Raw genomic sequence first — 17,077 nt, forward strand, 5'->3', positions numbered from 1 at the left:
GTCATCATCTGTAGTCTCAGAATCTGGCCATGATCTTTGAGGTCTTGACTTAAGTCCTTGTCTCCCCAGATATAAATGTCTAAACCTTTCAAGATGAACTTGTGCACATTTTATTCCATTTAAAAAGATATCCTTTAGAAGCTTGTTTTAATATTTTCATTACCCTCCCAGTAATGAAAAATCTTGACCAATATTCAAAACAACATAACACTGGGGAAAAGCTACATGATTTTCTTATTAAATATTTGGCACAAATACCTTTTACTTATGAACTATTGAAAACACATGTCTGTAAGAAATAAAATAGGAATTTTAGAGCGGGGAAGGGGGTTCTTTAAAGAACTAAGCCAATTTCAGCTGGGGAAACTGAGGCTTAGAAACAAAGTGATTGCTCAAGGTCACACAGCTGGTTTGTCTCAGGACAAGATTCCAAATTCTCTGGACTTGAATTTCCAGTACTATGATACTTTTACTAGCAACATTCTTTTCCACTACACACAATGCCTCTCCAAGTCAGAAATGCATCAATTAGATATGTGGGAAAGGTGTTGTGCTTTGTCCAAATCCAATGAAGTTGCTAGAATCTGGCCTTTTGGAGTAAAGATACCAGTAATGACTAAATAGCTTACAGGGGAGACTGTCTCTATACATACCACAGGCTTAGCAGGACTCTTGCTGCAAAAGGTGTCTTTTACTATTTCACTTTTCAGGACCAAATAGGCCTGAAGCTTAGCAAAACACTGTCTTTGAAATCAAGCGTACTTTATCCTCGCTGTCTCTCAGGAAGGGAGAAAACAGATGGGATGTACATTCCATCATTGTTGTTTTCTCCTTTGACCGCTATAAAAATAAGAAAACCTTAAGAAGAAGAGGTTTCCGGGTCTCTTATGTATATATACACACAAACGCCTTTTCCAAGATAACTTTGGTGTTTGCCCAATAGGAAGTAGCACCCACCTTTGGAAATTCAGTTTAAAAAAAGAAAGTACTGTATTCCCATATTCAAAAAGTGCTTGAAAAGCTGAATCTAATTAAATTTTACCCATTATCTCACTGAGGCAGGAGCAGCACAATGCCCCGGAGGGTCATAGGAATGGGGGAAGAACATTTTTACTGCTCATTTATCCAGCCAGCTGCCCTATTACAACTACGCATCAAAGATTCTTAGTCACTGGGTTACAAGTTAGAAGAATGAGGAAAAAAATCTGCCAACAACCAAAAATGAAACCTAATCTTAGGAAACTGGTACAAGATCTGGTATTAATGGCCCCAGTGCTTATCCAAGGCCATGAATTTAACATCTATGAGAGAAAAATAAATAACTTGCTCTTCATCTTTACCTTACCTCTGACTATGTGCATTTTCTTTGCTCCCATCATGCCCAAACCTTGCTTTGTCAGGGACCACTGGGATTAAGGCCTTTACCAACACTCTACTATATGGAACCATAAGCTAGTTCCCAGGGAGGTTAAAAAGAAAGCAGAAGACGGTCTACATGCTTCAGTTGTAACTATAGAAACATGACTCTGGCTTCTATGAACTTGATTTGTAAGACTGCCAACTCTAATATACAGTAAAGCATAAACATCAGTGCTTGATGGATGCATAAGCAAGTCAGGTCTCTTGTTACATAATAATAGATAATCACAATTAATTCTTCTTTCTGTATTCCTAGGGACATAATCCCTTTACTGTCTTGTGAATTTAGCAATGCAACACTGATAGTTTTCATGTCCTATACCTCAAATCTATCCTGCATACTGCTCTCAGATTATCATTCCAGAATCCTAAATTTGAATCATCATTTTGCTCCTTTAAAGTCTTTAATAATTCCCTGATATTCAAAGCCCTCTATTTTTGGATCAACTTAATTTCCCAGCCTTATCTGCTTGTGCTTCCCAACATGAACCTTCCATTCAGGCCAAACTGTCCTGCTTATAGGTCCTAAACAAGCCATGCATACCCTGCCTCCCCACCTTTGCTCATAACATTCTCCCCACACAGGATTCAGTTTCCCATGTCCATATTCGTATCTGATCCAAATCCATCCTTCAAGTTCAAATCATTCCATTCAGTTTCTCTGACCACCTCATCCCCTAGGGTTTGATAGTGCCTCTGTTGGCCCCAACAGTTTAGTATCTGATATTGTTTGCTATAGTTTGTTAACCTTTTATATGCATAAGCTTATCTTCCACCAAGCCTGATGAACTTTGAGAAAAAGTCACCTGCCTCAAGGATAAAGTCTTCTGCCTTAAATACCAAAACAGTGGCTTGACTAGAGGAGGAAACTTGATAAACACTGATCATTTGAAGAATGTATTCCTGAAAAGTAGAAAGCATGAACTAATGGAAAAAGCCCAGATCTGTTACTAATTAAATATGATATGGAACAAACTTCTTTATTTCTCTGGCTTTCAGCATCATTATCTGAAATAAAGGGGACTGGGTCAAACGACCTTTCAGCTGCAACAGTCTATGATTCTAGAAATACCTACAAATAAAGATATTTTTAATACAGTAAGAGATACTTATTGTTTAATTGCATCTTATGGTGAGCTCTTCTAAAACACAAAGAAACCATCTCTGTTTCCTAAGTTATGATTTCGATAAATGGATTTAGGATAAAAAAGAAAAAAAAAAAAGCCACAACAAATCCTTTACTTCTTTCTTCACAGAAAGAATTCCAGATCCAGTCAACTACATCCTGATTATATCCTGATCACTGTAAAAAACAAGCTGTGTTAACAAGGCTCCATCACAGATACTCTTTATGAAGGAAAAAAAGGAACTCCAGTGGGGTTGGCAACTACAGCCTGCCAGTTGGATGACCTTGCCACCTGTTTTTGTAAATGAAGTTTTATTAGAACACAGTCACACTAACTTGTAACATATCTATCAATGATTTTGTGCTATAGCAGCAGAACTGAATAAATGCAACAGAGACCATATGATGTGCAAAGCCTAAAATATTTACTATTTGGCCCTTTATGGAAAAAGTTTTCTGATCCTTGTTCTGTATCCCAGCATTCATCACAAAGTGCCAAAGTCTTGGATTGCAGACCCTTAATAATGCTGGTCATTAAGCACCTTCCCACTCATTCATTCAAACAAACATTTTCTGGGATTCCTTATTTCCAACTAAATCCTTATTCAGGTTCCTTACCTATAAAATGGGCATAATAATAGTATTTACTTCATAGGGTTATTGTAAGGGTTATATAAAGACTTTAACACCATGTGTTGGGAGAATAGAATAACTTAATCGGGCCCCCTCGCCTTAGGTCTGGTTGAGGGTTGTGTGGTGCATTCTTTGTAAGCAAATTATATTGGTGGGTGGAGTTAGTGCACATGCACGGCACTGCGACTTGGTTGGCATTGACTGTCTCGGGCATCTGCCATGCACAGCCATGCTCTCCAACCTATGGCTTCCAAGGACCTGTTTGCCAGTTACCTAGCTCAAAGAGCTGAGTGTGAGGGGTCTGGGGACCCAGCCTGGCATGTGAAGGGTTTGTGACCCAGTCTGTGAATGGGCTTGAGGGGTCTGTGAGTTCCAGACCCAGCCCTAGCTCAACACCATGTCTGGCCCCAAATTTAAAAAGTAATACTTGCTATCATTATCATCATTAAATTCTTCATCATCATCATCCTTTCCTGATGTCCTAGGAAAAGGAGATTCCCTCTGATGGCTATGAACACCTAAGTGAAAACAGGGAACCTTAGCATCCCTGAAGCTTGATGTCATACTTGAGAGAGAGCTTTATTTTGACAGCATTCAGACTGCAACCACAAGAATATTAGGAATGTTCTTTTGATGTGAAATGGCAGTTGATGCTGTAGTCCTCTGACACTAGAGATATCAAGAACTCATTATCTTTTCTGAGTTTATGAGGAAGCCAAATATGATCTGAATTTATGAAGATCTTTCCTGAGAAGGGCTCATGAACTCAAGCAATATTAAAAAACAATGTGAAATTAAATTATTCCATTGACTTATCACTACCTCCCAAATCAACCATCTACCAAATTTAGTTGCAAACTTGGTGGCTGGCCAGTGTGGGGATCCGAAAACTATGATTTTTAAAAAGCCTAACAACCTGAAATGTTTAAGTAGTTTTTTCTAATTCAATCCAACAAATAAATAGTATATATTTACTTTTTTATTTTATAGTGTTGGTCCTGTCTCTCTAATATGCACAAAAGTTGTCTGAGGAATGACATATGCTTTATGCTCTTTTGGGGAATCTTTCGAAATTCTGGATAATGAAATCCTAAATGATTCACTGGTCGATAAACAAGATGATTTAAAATCAAGTGCCAACATCAACTCACTGAATAACTCACTGGATAAGAAATTTTATTGTATTATACCTTGTTTTTATTTTTAAAAATTAAAATTGAGGTTATATACGCATAAAGAGGCAAATAATTTCTCAAGGCTTATAATGAAAAAGTTCAGTCATCTTTATTCCCTCTCCTACCCATTTTCTGTTCCCCAGGAGTACCCACTTTCAACTCTTTTAGTGGATCCCTTTAGTATATATATCCACCAATAACGTTCTTATGTTGATATTTCTTGGTTTTTCCATTTTACGAATTATGTGATTTCCCACTGTGGAAGACAGAATTTGACTTTCTTTCATCAAGAACCCTGCTCCTACTGTATACACCCAAACTTCCAGTACCTTCCATCTTCCCAGTATAATTGTTTCATTATTTTGGTTAGCTTAGTAACCAATGCTTAAGTTATTATGACTTTAGCTCTAGGTATCAGCTATTAACTATAGAAGAGGAATATTTACTTCTCTTTTCTTCCCTCATGCCTCCAGCACACTACCCACCACCCCACATCATTCCAAAGTAATTATGTCATAATTTTGGTTAGATCGAGTAAGTAATTGCTTTATTATACATACATAAACATTAGTTACAGCTTAGCTATTCAGTAACTAATGATTAATTTTTTTGCTTGCATATTTTTATTGTTTGCCTTGGTGTTAATAATTTTCTTGTTATTTCTTAATTCAACCCCAAACTATTCAATTATTTCAATAATTCAACCCCAAAGTAACCACCAATTACCCCAAATCCTCTCAAAACATTGAGGCACATCAAATAGTCTGCATTTCATCAGATGAAATATGATCTTCTTGAAGAAATAGCTCCCAAACTTTCTGACCTATTCTAGCCTGGTCTGGTTGTCATGCATACGGTACTGGGTGTACACGTTATCCTGGAATCTCTCTTCATCATCATCCTAAGGCTTCATCTTCTCTCTTAATGGGATGCCTTTTTTCCTATATTCTTTCTCCTAGTTTATGCCAGTGTTTTGGTATTATACATCCTCCAGCAGCTTTCTGAGAACAGATGCATGGAAAGCAAATGTCTAAAAAGTTCTTCTACTCATACTTGACTGATAGTTGAACTAGACTTAGATTTAAGAATTTTGGAAGAGTTTCTGGTCAAGATGGCAGAACAGACGGTCCCCAGCATCACTCTCTATCACAAATGAACCAATTTACAACTATTAAAAAGCAACAACAGCCAAGCTGGGGCCACTAAAGCTCAGGGGAAGAGGAGGAGAAACCTACAGAGTTCATGAAGGCAGGAAAAGCCACAACAAGAGAAAGAAAAGATCGTTCCTACCATTTCAAGTCCCTGCTGTTTCAAGGCTTGAGCTAGTGAGCCCACGGAGCAAGAGCTGGCAAAAACCGCAGCTCTGCCTTTCGGATGAAGTTGCTTGGAGGTGTCAGGGGAGAAGAGGGCCTTGGTGGTCCCCAGGCCAGCAAGACCATTAACGGGGTTCTTGTGGACCCATATAGGAGCAAGGAGCCACAGACAACTGAAAAAATGAGCCACTCAGAGGCCCGTGAGTCATTGCAAGGGACTGGTGCATTGCCCACCCCATGGGAAGTGTTTGGAGTGTGAGGGTTGGGGAGACAGGCCCACTAGAGGAACACTGGGGCACAGCATGGACAGCTGATCTGCCCCCCAATCAGTGCAGGCCCACTCAGCGGAGACTGGTCAGAAATACTGATCTGCAGGGGGTGCAGTTTGCTGAAAAGACTCAGGCCCAGACCAGAGTTTCTACACAACCTAGGTGTGCTGGACCTCACAAGACCCAGAAGGACATACAAGGTCAACCATTAAAACCTGGGCTGCACAAAAAGCCTTCACCAGGGAATCAGCAGCAAAGCAGCAATTTAGCTCAACTACAGGGCTCAAGTACTGGTCCCCACGGGAAGTTCCCCCGTTTTAGAAGTAAGCAAAGGACAACACATTAGTTCCAGTGCAGGGTTAGAGTGGTGGGAACAGTGAATAATCCAACACAGAACTGAAAGAAAAAAAACAAAATACCCATAGATGAGAGACAAAGTCTGATATAACTAGTAAAGGTCTAACCCACCAGAGAACACTTATAAAACCTAGAAGGACCAGAAGCCCCCTGGTCTCCCAAGCCAGGGAAGGAGGAGGGCCAGGGGCCTTCGCCACACCCCCGATGACCACACCCAGCCCAACAACGACCCACCAGGCCACAAAGGAAGTGCCCCAGGCTCCCCTGCCACAATGAAGGGGGTGCCACAGGCCTCCACCAAGCACCCCCCTCCTTCCCACTCCTGCCACCTTATTTCCTTCTTCCTTCCCATCCCCGCCTCCCCTCAACTGCTCTGCAACATCTTAGAATGTAAAAAAAAAAAATTAATAAATTAAAAAAAATTTTTTGAAAGCATTCCTCTATTGTTTTATAGTTTCCAGTGTTGCTGTTAAGTTCAAAGCTATTTTAATTCTTTTGCATATGATATCCCCACCTCCTCAGTGGGAGCTTGTGGGATCTTCTCTTTGTCATCACAATTATAAATTTCACAATGACAACCTTAGTTTTTTTTTTTTTTTTCCCATCTACTTTGCTGGGCATTCAGTTTCCTTCCATTCTAGAAACCCAGATCCTTTTATTCTGAGAAATGTTGTTTGCATCATTTCATTGATGATTTCTTCCCCTTTCATTTCTCTGTTCTCTCTTTCTGAATCAAACTCCTTATTAGGAATGTTCAGCCACCTTGGCTTCTCCTTTAATTTTCTTGTCATTTCTCTATTTTCCATCAATTTGCTGTGGAATATTTCTCAAAAATTTTCTTCCAATGTTTTTACTGAGTTTTTCATTTAAGTATCAGCACATTTTTTGTTCTCTAAATGCTCCTTTTTAAATACAGCATTTTGCTTTTGGGTTCTTGAATGACATATTCTCTCATCTGTCAACGAGGGCAAGAATTTTTGTCCTTGTTCACTCCTATGTCCCTAGCTCCTAGAACAGTGGCACATAGATGCTCAAATATTTGATGAGTTAACAAATCTTTCTGAGGATTCTAATGTTTCCTTTTGTGAAGTTTTCTTATCTCTGTATAATTTCTGTTACCTTGAAGCTGATATTTTTTCTGTTTATTTGTTCTAGCACCTAGATTTGGTAATCCTTGGTATTCTGTCCAAATTTAAAAGTGTCACAATAAACAGCGATTGGGAGCACTGAACATGTGGTGGGGCTTGTCAACTTTGAAACTGAACGTAGGGTGATCCAGGAGGTGAGTTATATTTTAGGGAACTCCCTGATGTTCGTATCTGTAGGTCTTTCCTCTTGAGCTGTCTGATACCACAGAAAAGAATCTTCTAATGTCGCTGCTTGATGAGTGCAGGCCTGGCTTCTTGTATTTAGAAAACAACTGGGTGAAGGAAGCCGAGGACCTCAGAACATATATTCACTTACTCCCCATTTTCCAATGGTACCTCCAACCTCATCTATGCCTAGAGATCCTCTATTTTACACTCTTCAGAGAATAAGTCTCTGTAGTGGGTTAGAAATCTTGATTCTCCTTTGATCTTAGAATAGGATTTTTAGGTAATGCATGAATGAGCCAAAAGGCTCTTGAGTAAGGGGACAAGAGTCCACAGATAAGTTTGGTAAAAAACATCTAATCAATTCTAATCACTGTTTAGGGATGGGATTGTGTACTTTGACTGTTTTAGGTTGCTGGTTTGATTCCAGCTTGAATGACTACTGACTAACCTACTGATTGTTCTTAAGATATGTTAAGGAAACTGTTTAAATGCTGTTTAAATATGCTAAGGAAATTGCTGTAGGAAGTATGTGGAAAAGAAAATGTTTACTAAGGACAAGCTGTTTGTTGGTGAATTAACCTAACTTTTTACAAATTACATTAGAATGTCACATTGCTAATTTACTGCTGTTACAAGTTTTACACTGCCTGTTTTTATGTCCTTTGATGACTGAATCAACTGATTTTTCTTGTGAAACTTCCTTGTCTTGTCAATAAAAAGAAAGGCTGATTTTTAATCGGGGCTGGTTCCTTGATGGGTGACAGTCCCTCCAGGCCGCACTGATGGTACTTTGAGTGAATTCTTTCTTTTTTTTTCCATCTCGGTTACACAGATGAAAGTCTAACAAGTCTCCAGTCTCTTGCTTCTAGAGTTGTGAGGTTTGGGGGAAGAAATCTGAGGACATAACTACTTTCTGGACAAACTTGAAGTAATCTTGTTTTTAGCCTCACTTCTAGATGTACTTGGTATTGATGAATCTTGACCCTTTTAAGAGTTCTGTAGTACAAGTCAGTTTGAATCTCAGCTTTCCTCATTGCATCCAGCTTTCTCAGGTTTGCTAAATTGCCCTGCTTTCCTGCTTCCAAATTTTTGTTGTTGTTGCTGTCTACTTTTTCCTTCTAGATTTACACATCTCTAAAATCCCTTTATTGTTGTTTTAGTGGGGTTTCAGCATCATCTTTTTTTACTTCTTATATCTTTATATTAAAATCCTTAAGTGAAAGTACTTTACCAAGAAGTTTTTATATCCTTGAGTACATTTTTTTGGTCACATGTTCAGTTTTCTATTTCAGAGACTTTAATTATATTGAGCCAGCTTTGTCTTTGATTTCTATTATTTTCTAATTTCCTTAACTGTTTTCTTTTCATCTAACTCACTGAATATCTGAAACCATTCCTCTGTCAATAATTTGATTTTTAGTGGTATCTATTCTGTTCTTTGCTCCTTTTAAATCTATTAATTTATTCTGTAATTATTTGGTCCTCAATGTTTTTTTTTAGTTCTATAATATCCTCTTTTATTTCATTTTGTTGTTTTATCATCTGATAACTGAACTCTTATTAAATTCATGTTTTAATGAATTGTTTCATAGCTGTAGAGTTGTACAGTTATAAGGAAATTCCTTCTATTTTTTGAGGTGTTTTTTTTTTTTTTCCCCCCAAGATAGGTTCTTTGTCTTTTACAGGGCATTTCTCTGGCTTTCATTTTGTTTGCTATAGTATGTTTTGCACATTTGACATGCTGATTCTTTTGGTCTTATTCATGCTTGAATCATGGCTTTGCCCAGATGTTTTACTTGTTTTGATATAATATAGATGAATTCTTGTCTCATCCTGTATCCAAGACCAGCTACCATGTAAGTGCTAGTTATTTTGTATTCTATATACTCTTCTGTGGCTTCAGGGAATGATATGAGTTGGGAGGAACATGAAGGTTATAGGGAACACGGCTAAGGTACTATAGAGTCTTTGTTAGAATATTTCTTTTTGCGGGTTAGCTCAATTGGTTAGAGCATAGTGCTGATAACACCAAGGTCCAGGGTTGATTCCTGTCCCTGTACCAGCCAGCTGCCAAAAACAAACAAACAAACAAAAAAAGATTTCTTTTCTGTTTGTTTGTTTTTCCTTTTTGACCCTGGACCTTGGTGTTCAAGACCCTGACCCTGGTGCTCTTCACCCTGGCCCTTGAACTTTTGTGTTATCAGCACCACTCTCCAACCAACTGGGCTAACTGGCCAGTCCCTCTTGTTAGAATATTTCCCTTTCCTGGGTGTATTAGTCTGTATTGCTTACAACACAATACCTGAAACTGGGTAATTTATAAAGAAATAAAATTTATTTCTTACATTTTCAGAGGCTGGGAAGTCCAAAGTCCAGGAAACACATTTGATGAGAGCCTTTTTCTTCATGGTGACTCTCCACAGCAATGCAGGGTATCCCATGGCAAGACTGGGCTGAGCAAGAGTGCGCTAAGCTTCTCACTCACTCTCCTTATAAAGCCATCATAATCATGCCCATAATCACCCATTAAACCATCAATGAATTAATCCATTCACCGGGGTACAGTCCTCACAATCTAATCACCTCTTAAAGGGCCCCATCTTTCAATTACTATAATAGAATATCTCACCCTCTTAACAGTGTTACATGGAAGTTTCTAATATGTGAACTTTTGGGGGACACATTCAACCCATAGCACTAAGATTCTGTTAAATGTTCTGATAGGTTCTGAACATAACCAGTGCCATTTTAGGCAAGGCCAAGCACAAAATGGCCCCAACCCCTCCCCCCTTCCCTTTACAAGAAACCTCATGATTTCTGAGAAACAGAAACCCTTTTGCTTCCTCAATGGCGCAATTCCCCACCCTGGGCAATTCCCCACCCTGGTCGCATAGCTTCCGCATTAGCATAATGCCCCTCCTGATTGTATCAGCTAGCCCTGGCACCCTAATATAAGCTCTCTCACCCCCATACATGGTGCTGTCCTCTATTGAGCGCTTTGAGAGCAGCCCGGCAGATTCTTTTCCTATAATAAAGCTTGACTGGTACCTGGTGTTTCGGCTCACTTTCTTTCATGTTCTTGGTTCATTCCACATAATAAAGGGACATATTCCATCCGTATGAAGGGATGATACTCTCCAGCTTTGTATTATCTCATGTATTTATTTTAGGCTTAGATCTTACATTTCTGTTAAAGAGTCAGCCTCACTGTCCACTTTTCCTGCTTCATTATTTATTCCCCAGTAGCTATTCCCATTGCTTCTCAGTCAGAAGAACCTTAAGATAAAAATATGTACTCAGTTTGCTTCTTTCCAGATATGGGGACATTAGTGAAAATTTGCAGGAATTCATTAACATATCAGTATGGCTTCTGGGGAGTGAAGACAGTAAAATTGGAGCCCACTTTTACTTCTCTACTTCTCAACAGGATCTTCTTTCCTTCACTACCAGTTTTTAAGCTTTATTGACTTAATCACCCTCTGTTGGAATTTCTGCTAATTTTATTTTTATTTCTAATTTAATTAGAAATCTGTGATAGGAAGTTCTGTAATACAGTTTGAAACACGAGTGATACTATGCATGTGTTTTTCCAAAGCTGTTTATTCATTTAGAAATAATAGTAGTAATATCTACTGCTTTTGGTCACTTACCGTGTAACAGGCATTATGCTGCTTGTTTTACATTCATTATCTCATTTATTCCCCACAACCCCCCCTATTATTATTAATCCTATTTTACAGATGAGAAAACCAAAGTGCTCATATAAAACTCTTATCAACAGGGGTAATTGGGCCCAACTGAACAGAATTTAGCTTGATTTTCTTTTTTATACACACACACACACACACACACACACACATCTCCTACCTTTCTTGTCTGAGATATGTCTCCTATCTTTGTTGTACTAGATAGCAAAAGCAAAAAGTAAAAGATTTCTTTTTCCCAATTTATTCCTCTCGCATTCATTTCACCCAGGTTTCAAATATTTATTGAGCATTCCTATGTACTGGCATCAGGCAGTAAGTTCTGAATATGGTGGCTACTGATGAAAAATTTGAGCTGGGCAAGTACTCAATAAATGCTGATTGAGGAAACCATGACTGGGTTGCCTATAAAGGAGGTTCTCAATGAGATATCACTGCATATCCATTAGGATGGTTATTGCAAAAAAAGAAAGAAAAAAGAAAATAACGGGCCGGCCCGTGGCTCACTCGGGAGAGTGCGGTGTTGAGAACACCAAGGCCCCGGGTTCGGATCCCATATAGGGATGGCCGGTTAGCTCGCTGGCTGAGCGTGGTGCTGACAACACCAAGTCAAGGGTTAAGATCCCCTTACCGGTCATCTTTAAAAAAGAAAGAAAGAAAATAACAAGTACTGACGAGAATGTGGAGAAACTGGAACACTTGTGCACTGTTGGTGGGATTGTAAAATGGTGCAACCGCCATGGAAAACAGTATGAAGATGCCTCAAAAAATTAAAAATAGAACTACCATATGATCCAGAAATCCCACTTCTGGGTATATCCATAAGAATTTAAAGCAAGGTCTTGAAGAGATATCTGCACACCCATATTCATTGCAGCACTACTCACACTAGCCAAGAGGTGGAAACAACCCAAATGTTCATGAATGGATAAATAAAATTTGATATATACATACAATGGAATATTATTCAGCCTTAAAAAGAAGGAAATCTCGTCATATGCTGCAACATGGATAAACCTTAAGTACATTATGCTTAGTGAAATAAGCCAGTTGCGAAAAGACAAATGCTGTATGATTCCACTTATATGAGGTATTGAAATTAGTCAAATTCACAGAAACAGAAAGTTGAATGGTGGTTACCAGGGGCTTGAGTGGAGGGGAAAAGGGGAGTCGTTGTTTAATTTGTATAGAGTTTCAGATTTACAAGATGAAAAGATGAGATCTGTTTCACCACGATTTGAATATATTTAAGACTACTGAACTGTTGTTCACTTAGAAATAGTTAAGACGGTAAATTTTATGTTATGTGTTTTTTACCTCAGTTAGAAAAAAAAGGAGGTTCTATAATACTGTCAGAAAGACAGTACTGTTTTCCCCACAGCTGCTTTGCCCCACTCCTATGCAGGATTTGACTCTATCTTGGCAAGAAAAGATACCGAGAAAACTAAGATTACACAGTCAAGAAAAGCTATCATCCTGTCTCATGGGAAAAACATTCACATACTTTTGTCAATTTCACACAGTGTAATCCAGTTTTCATTCCCTCTTTCCCATCCACTGGGTGGTTTTATTTTGTTTTAAGGCAAGGAGAATTGCCAAGAAGAAAAACTCTAGGGCTTACTTCTGCAGGATGGATCCCTTAATGACCAGTTCTTCATCCAAATCTGCTTCATTAGCCATGAAGAGCAGCCTCTTTCCTGTGCTGTCCACTCCAATGAAGTCACGCTGCTCCACTGAATCATACAAAAGAAAGAAAATCAAATAAAGCCATTTACCCCAACTGCATGAATAAATGAGGGGACAGGGCACCCGCTCCTATTATTCTTGGAACCAAATATAGGATTGAAAGGAGAGAAGAGCTATGATGATTGTTATATGGCACATACTACAATGTTTAAAACATGGGCAGTGAAAATTTTTTTGTATTGCTCTTAAGGATATTATTAGATTAACTGGTGAAGTTTGAATAAGGTATGTAGATTAAAGTACTGTACCAATGTAATTTCCTGTTATAAGAGACTATCCTATTTGGGGGGAGAAAAATACACACATTGACATATTTAAAGGCAAAAGGGAATCATGTCTGCAACTTATTCTCAAATAGCTCAGAAAAATAATAATTTTACCACATGTTCTCATTCAAATGTGGGAACTTAAAAAGTTGATTTCATAGAAGCAGAGAAAAGAATAGAGGTTACATAGGCTGGGAAAGGTGGGGAGGGGGATAGAGAGAGGTTAATAGGTACAAAATTACAGTTAAATAAGAGGAATAAGTTCTAGTGTTCTATAGCACAGTTGAGTGATTACAGTTAACAATAATTTATTTTATATTTTAAAATAGCTAGAAGAGAGGATTTTGAACGTTTCCAATACAAAGAAATGGTAAATATTTGAGGTGATGAATATGCCAATGTCCCTGATTTGATCATTAAATATTGTATACATGTATCAAAATGTCACATGTACCCATATATATGTACAATTATTATGTATCAATTTAAAAAATAAAATAAAAATAAAACAAAATTTCACCATCAAAAGAAAAATAATTTTATGTATAACAAATATATTGTATATGCATGTTATATACATTGAATATATATTATAAAAAAAGAAAGAGAGAAAATGATGGAGCAAATGTTAACATTTGGGAAATCTGGGCGAAGGATATACAAATTCTCTGTACTATTCTTGTCACCATTCTGTAAATGTGAAATTATTTCAAAAACAAAAAACTAGAAGAAAAAGATGGGCAGTTAAAATATTGCTTAGCTAAATAAGTAGATGACCCACAAACCAAGTATATAACACCAAAAGTAAAGGAATTCTCCTTCTGCAAGTAATAATGAAAATGGGAATAATATTATTTAAGGTCATCCACATTCAACCAACATTAACTACATGTTTACACTATGTACTAGATTTTATGCTATGTATGAGGCATTAAAAAATAAATAAAAGTGTATATTTTACTAGGTATAGAGAGTCTCTGGTAGACAATAATCTTACAGGCTGATATATTATTGCTGTTTTCTTTGTTATATTTCTCCCCCCCAATCAGATTATAAACTCTTCAAAGGTAGGCTTATGATTCCTTTATATCACCCATAACATCTTGTACAGTATTGGACACTTAGTAATATGTGCTACGAACATCTGTACAGTGCCTGTAGCTTACAAAAGCTTTTTTTTTTTTTTGTCCTCTTTTGTGACCACGCTCAGCCAGTGAGCGAACCGGCCATCCCTATATAGGATCCGAACCCGCGGCAGGAGCGCTGCTGTGCTCCCAGCGCCGCACTCTCCCGAGTGAGCCACGGGGTCGGCCCACAAAAGCATTTTTAATAGAAGCAGCATAGCATAATGATTAAGAACAGAGCTTCTGAAGCCAGACCACCCAATTATGAATCCCAGCTCAGCCACTTACTACTAGTTTACATATGAGCAAGTTCCTTACCTTCTCTGTTCCACAGTTTCATCTGTAAAATGGGGATAATAATAGTGTCTACCTCACAGTTTTATTATAAGGATTAAATGAGCTAATATTTGGTAAGCATTTATAATACCATTATTAACTAAAACATTAAATGTTTAAGTTAAAATAATTAAACAAAATACATGTTCTCATTTGATCCTCACAACATGCTTTAATACTTCTTTTACAAAGGAGAAACTAAAAGTTTAGTTATAGGAAAAATGATATCTGTAAAGATGAAATTTGCTTCCTATTGACAGACAATGGCTACTATACAACTGATCATACTTCACTGTTGGCTGTAGCTACCTCTATACCTAGAAGCAAATGTACCTTGGCCTTCTGTATCTGTTCCATATCTCTGGATTCAACCAACCATAGATCGAAAATATTCAGGGGAAAAAAAAACCCAATAAAAAATAACAATACAACAATAAAAAATACAGTATAACAACTATTTACATAGCATTTACATTATATTAAATATTATAAGTAATATGGAGATGTTTAAAGTATACAAGAGGATGTGAGGAGGATATATGCAAATGCTACATACACCATTTTACATAAGTGACTTGACCATCTGTGGATTTTGGTATCCTGGGGGATGAGAGGTGGAGGTGGCCCTGGAACCAATACCAAGGGATGACTATACTACTAGATTGTAAAACATGTTCAGATGCTTGAAAGCATTCAAGACCATCAATCAGATGGTGTCTGGTAATCTTATCATATGCAGTGTTTGAATCTGAATAAGGAGAAGCTATCATAAAAAGTTATATGTTGGGGGATTTTTTGTTTATTGTTTTTGATGGCTGGCTGGTATGGGGATCCAAACCCTTGACCCTGGTGTTCCAACACCACGTTCTATCCGTATGAGCTAACCAGCCAGCCCTGTTTTTTTTTTTTTTTTTTTTTTTTCCTTCTATAACCAAGATTAGTGAAATTCGAAGAAGGAAGAACAAATATTGCCAATATGAGGTTAATTTTGCAGATCATTTCAAATGCTACACAGCAGCTTTGACATACATCAATTACATGGAAACTTGAGAACATAACAAAGTCTGCAAAAGTCTGATTATGAGCCAACCATTTAAAAAAGAAACAAAGAGATGTTATTTTTGAATATAATTTTGAGTGCTTACTCTACTCAAGTTCTCAGGCTCACAAAAACCTTCAATCACTGAATATCCTGAGAGCAATAATTTCCAGCCAGCCAATTCTTCAGCTATGTTGCACTTTAGCCACATTTCTCCCCCTCTTGGGCCCTCTTCCTTGTATTGCTTGTTTGTAGCTACCATAGTAACTGGGACCTCAGAATACGATACAAATTATAGAAACTTGGAAAGGTTTCTTTCTATTCTGCTTTAACAAAGCAAATTCCACTTTGAAAGCAGAGCAGGTAACTTTAGAATGTCCATCCTAAGAAGGAAGACTATACAAATAAAGTTAATAAGGAAGCAGATAAAACTATGAACTTGCATTTAAAAAAATTCTGCTACATTCAGCTATTCATACTTTTTTTTTCCTAGTTGATTTTTACTTCTCTGACAGACCCTTCTGTCTCTTCTATAATCCATTCATTCATTCATTCAACCAATAAATATATTTGTGCACCTACCCTGTGACAGGTGCTCTGTTTGGAGTTGGGAATTCCAACTCATTTTATGAGCTCAGCATGATCCCGATGCCAAAGCCAGACAAAGATATTATAAGAAAAGAAAATTACAGGCATATTTACTCATTATTCAAATACAAAGATCCTAAACAAAAGATTAGCAAATCAAAACTAATAGTATATTTAGTAAAAAAGGATCACAAACTTGTTGCAGCTCCTCCCATCCAGAGGTAAGTTTAGTTCCGTATACTTTATATCTAGGCTGGCTTAGTGACTGGCTTTGATTAACAGCTAGTGTGGCTGAAGTGATACAGTACCCGTCCTGAGTTTAGGCCTCAAGCGACTCTGTAGCCTGTGTTCTCGCTCTCTTAGAACTTACTGCTGCTATCATGTGAACAAGACTGGGCTAGTCTCCTGGATGATAAGAGACTAGATGGAAAGAGAAACCCAGCTGTCACTGCTGAGGCCCTAGATGTATTAGTGAGCCTAGTTGGAGCAGGGAGACTTTACGATAAGAATGATAGTTGCCTCCTTGTAATTCACACCCTTGTGTGTCCCCTCTCCCTGAGTATGAGCTGGCTTAGCAACTTGCTGCTGTTTTGTTTTTGGTGGTTGGCTGACATAGGGATCAAACTCTCGACCTTGGTATTATCAGCGCTATGCTATAACCAACTG

General features: G+C 37.8%; 1 protein-coding gene across 2 annotated transcripts in view; it reads right to left on the reverse strand.

Annotated features, from left to right (window-relative positions):
* EIF2B3 (eukaryotic translation initiation factor 2B subunit gamma) overlaps positions 1 to 17,077 on the reverse strand; it is a 120,429-nt gene that overhangs the window by 63,796 nt on the left and 39,556 nt on the right. For both annotated transcript variants that reach the window (XM_063105395.1, XM_063105396.1), the window contains exon 5: positions 12,934 to 13,045. In XM_063105395.1, coding sequence (XP_062961465.1) covers positions 12,934 to 13,045 — 112 coding nt within the window. The remainder of the gene's footprint in view (positions 1 to 12,933; positions 13,046 to 17,077) is intronic.

Source organism: Cynocephalus volans, chromosome 8, assembly GCF_027409185.1.
Source record: "Cynocephalus volans isolate mCynVol1 chromosome 8, mCynVol1.pri, whole genome shotgun sequence".
Taxonomy (NCBI): domain Eukaryota; kingdom Metazoa; phylum Chordata; class Mammalia; order Dermoptera; family Cynocephalidae; genus Cynocephalus; species Cynocephalus volans.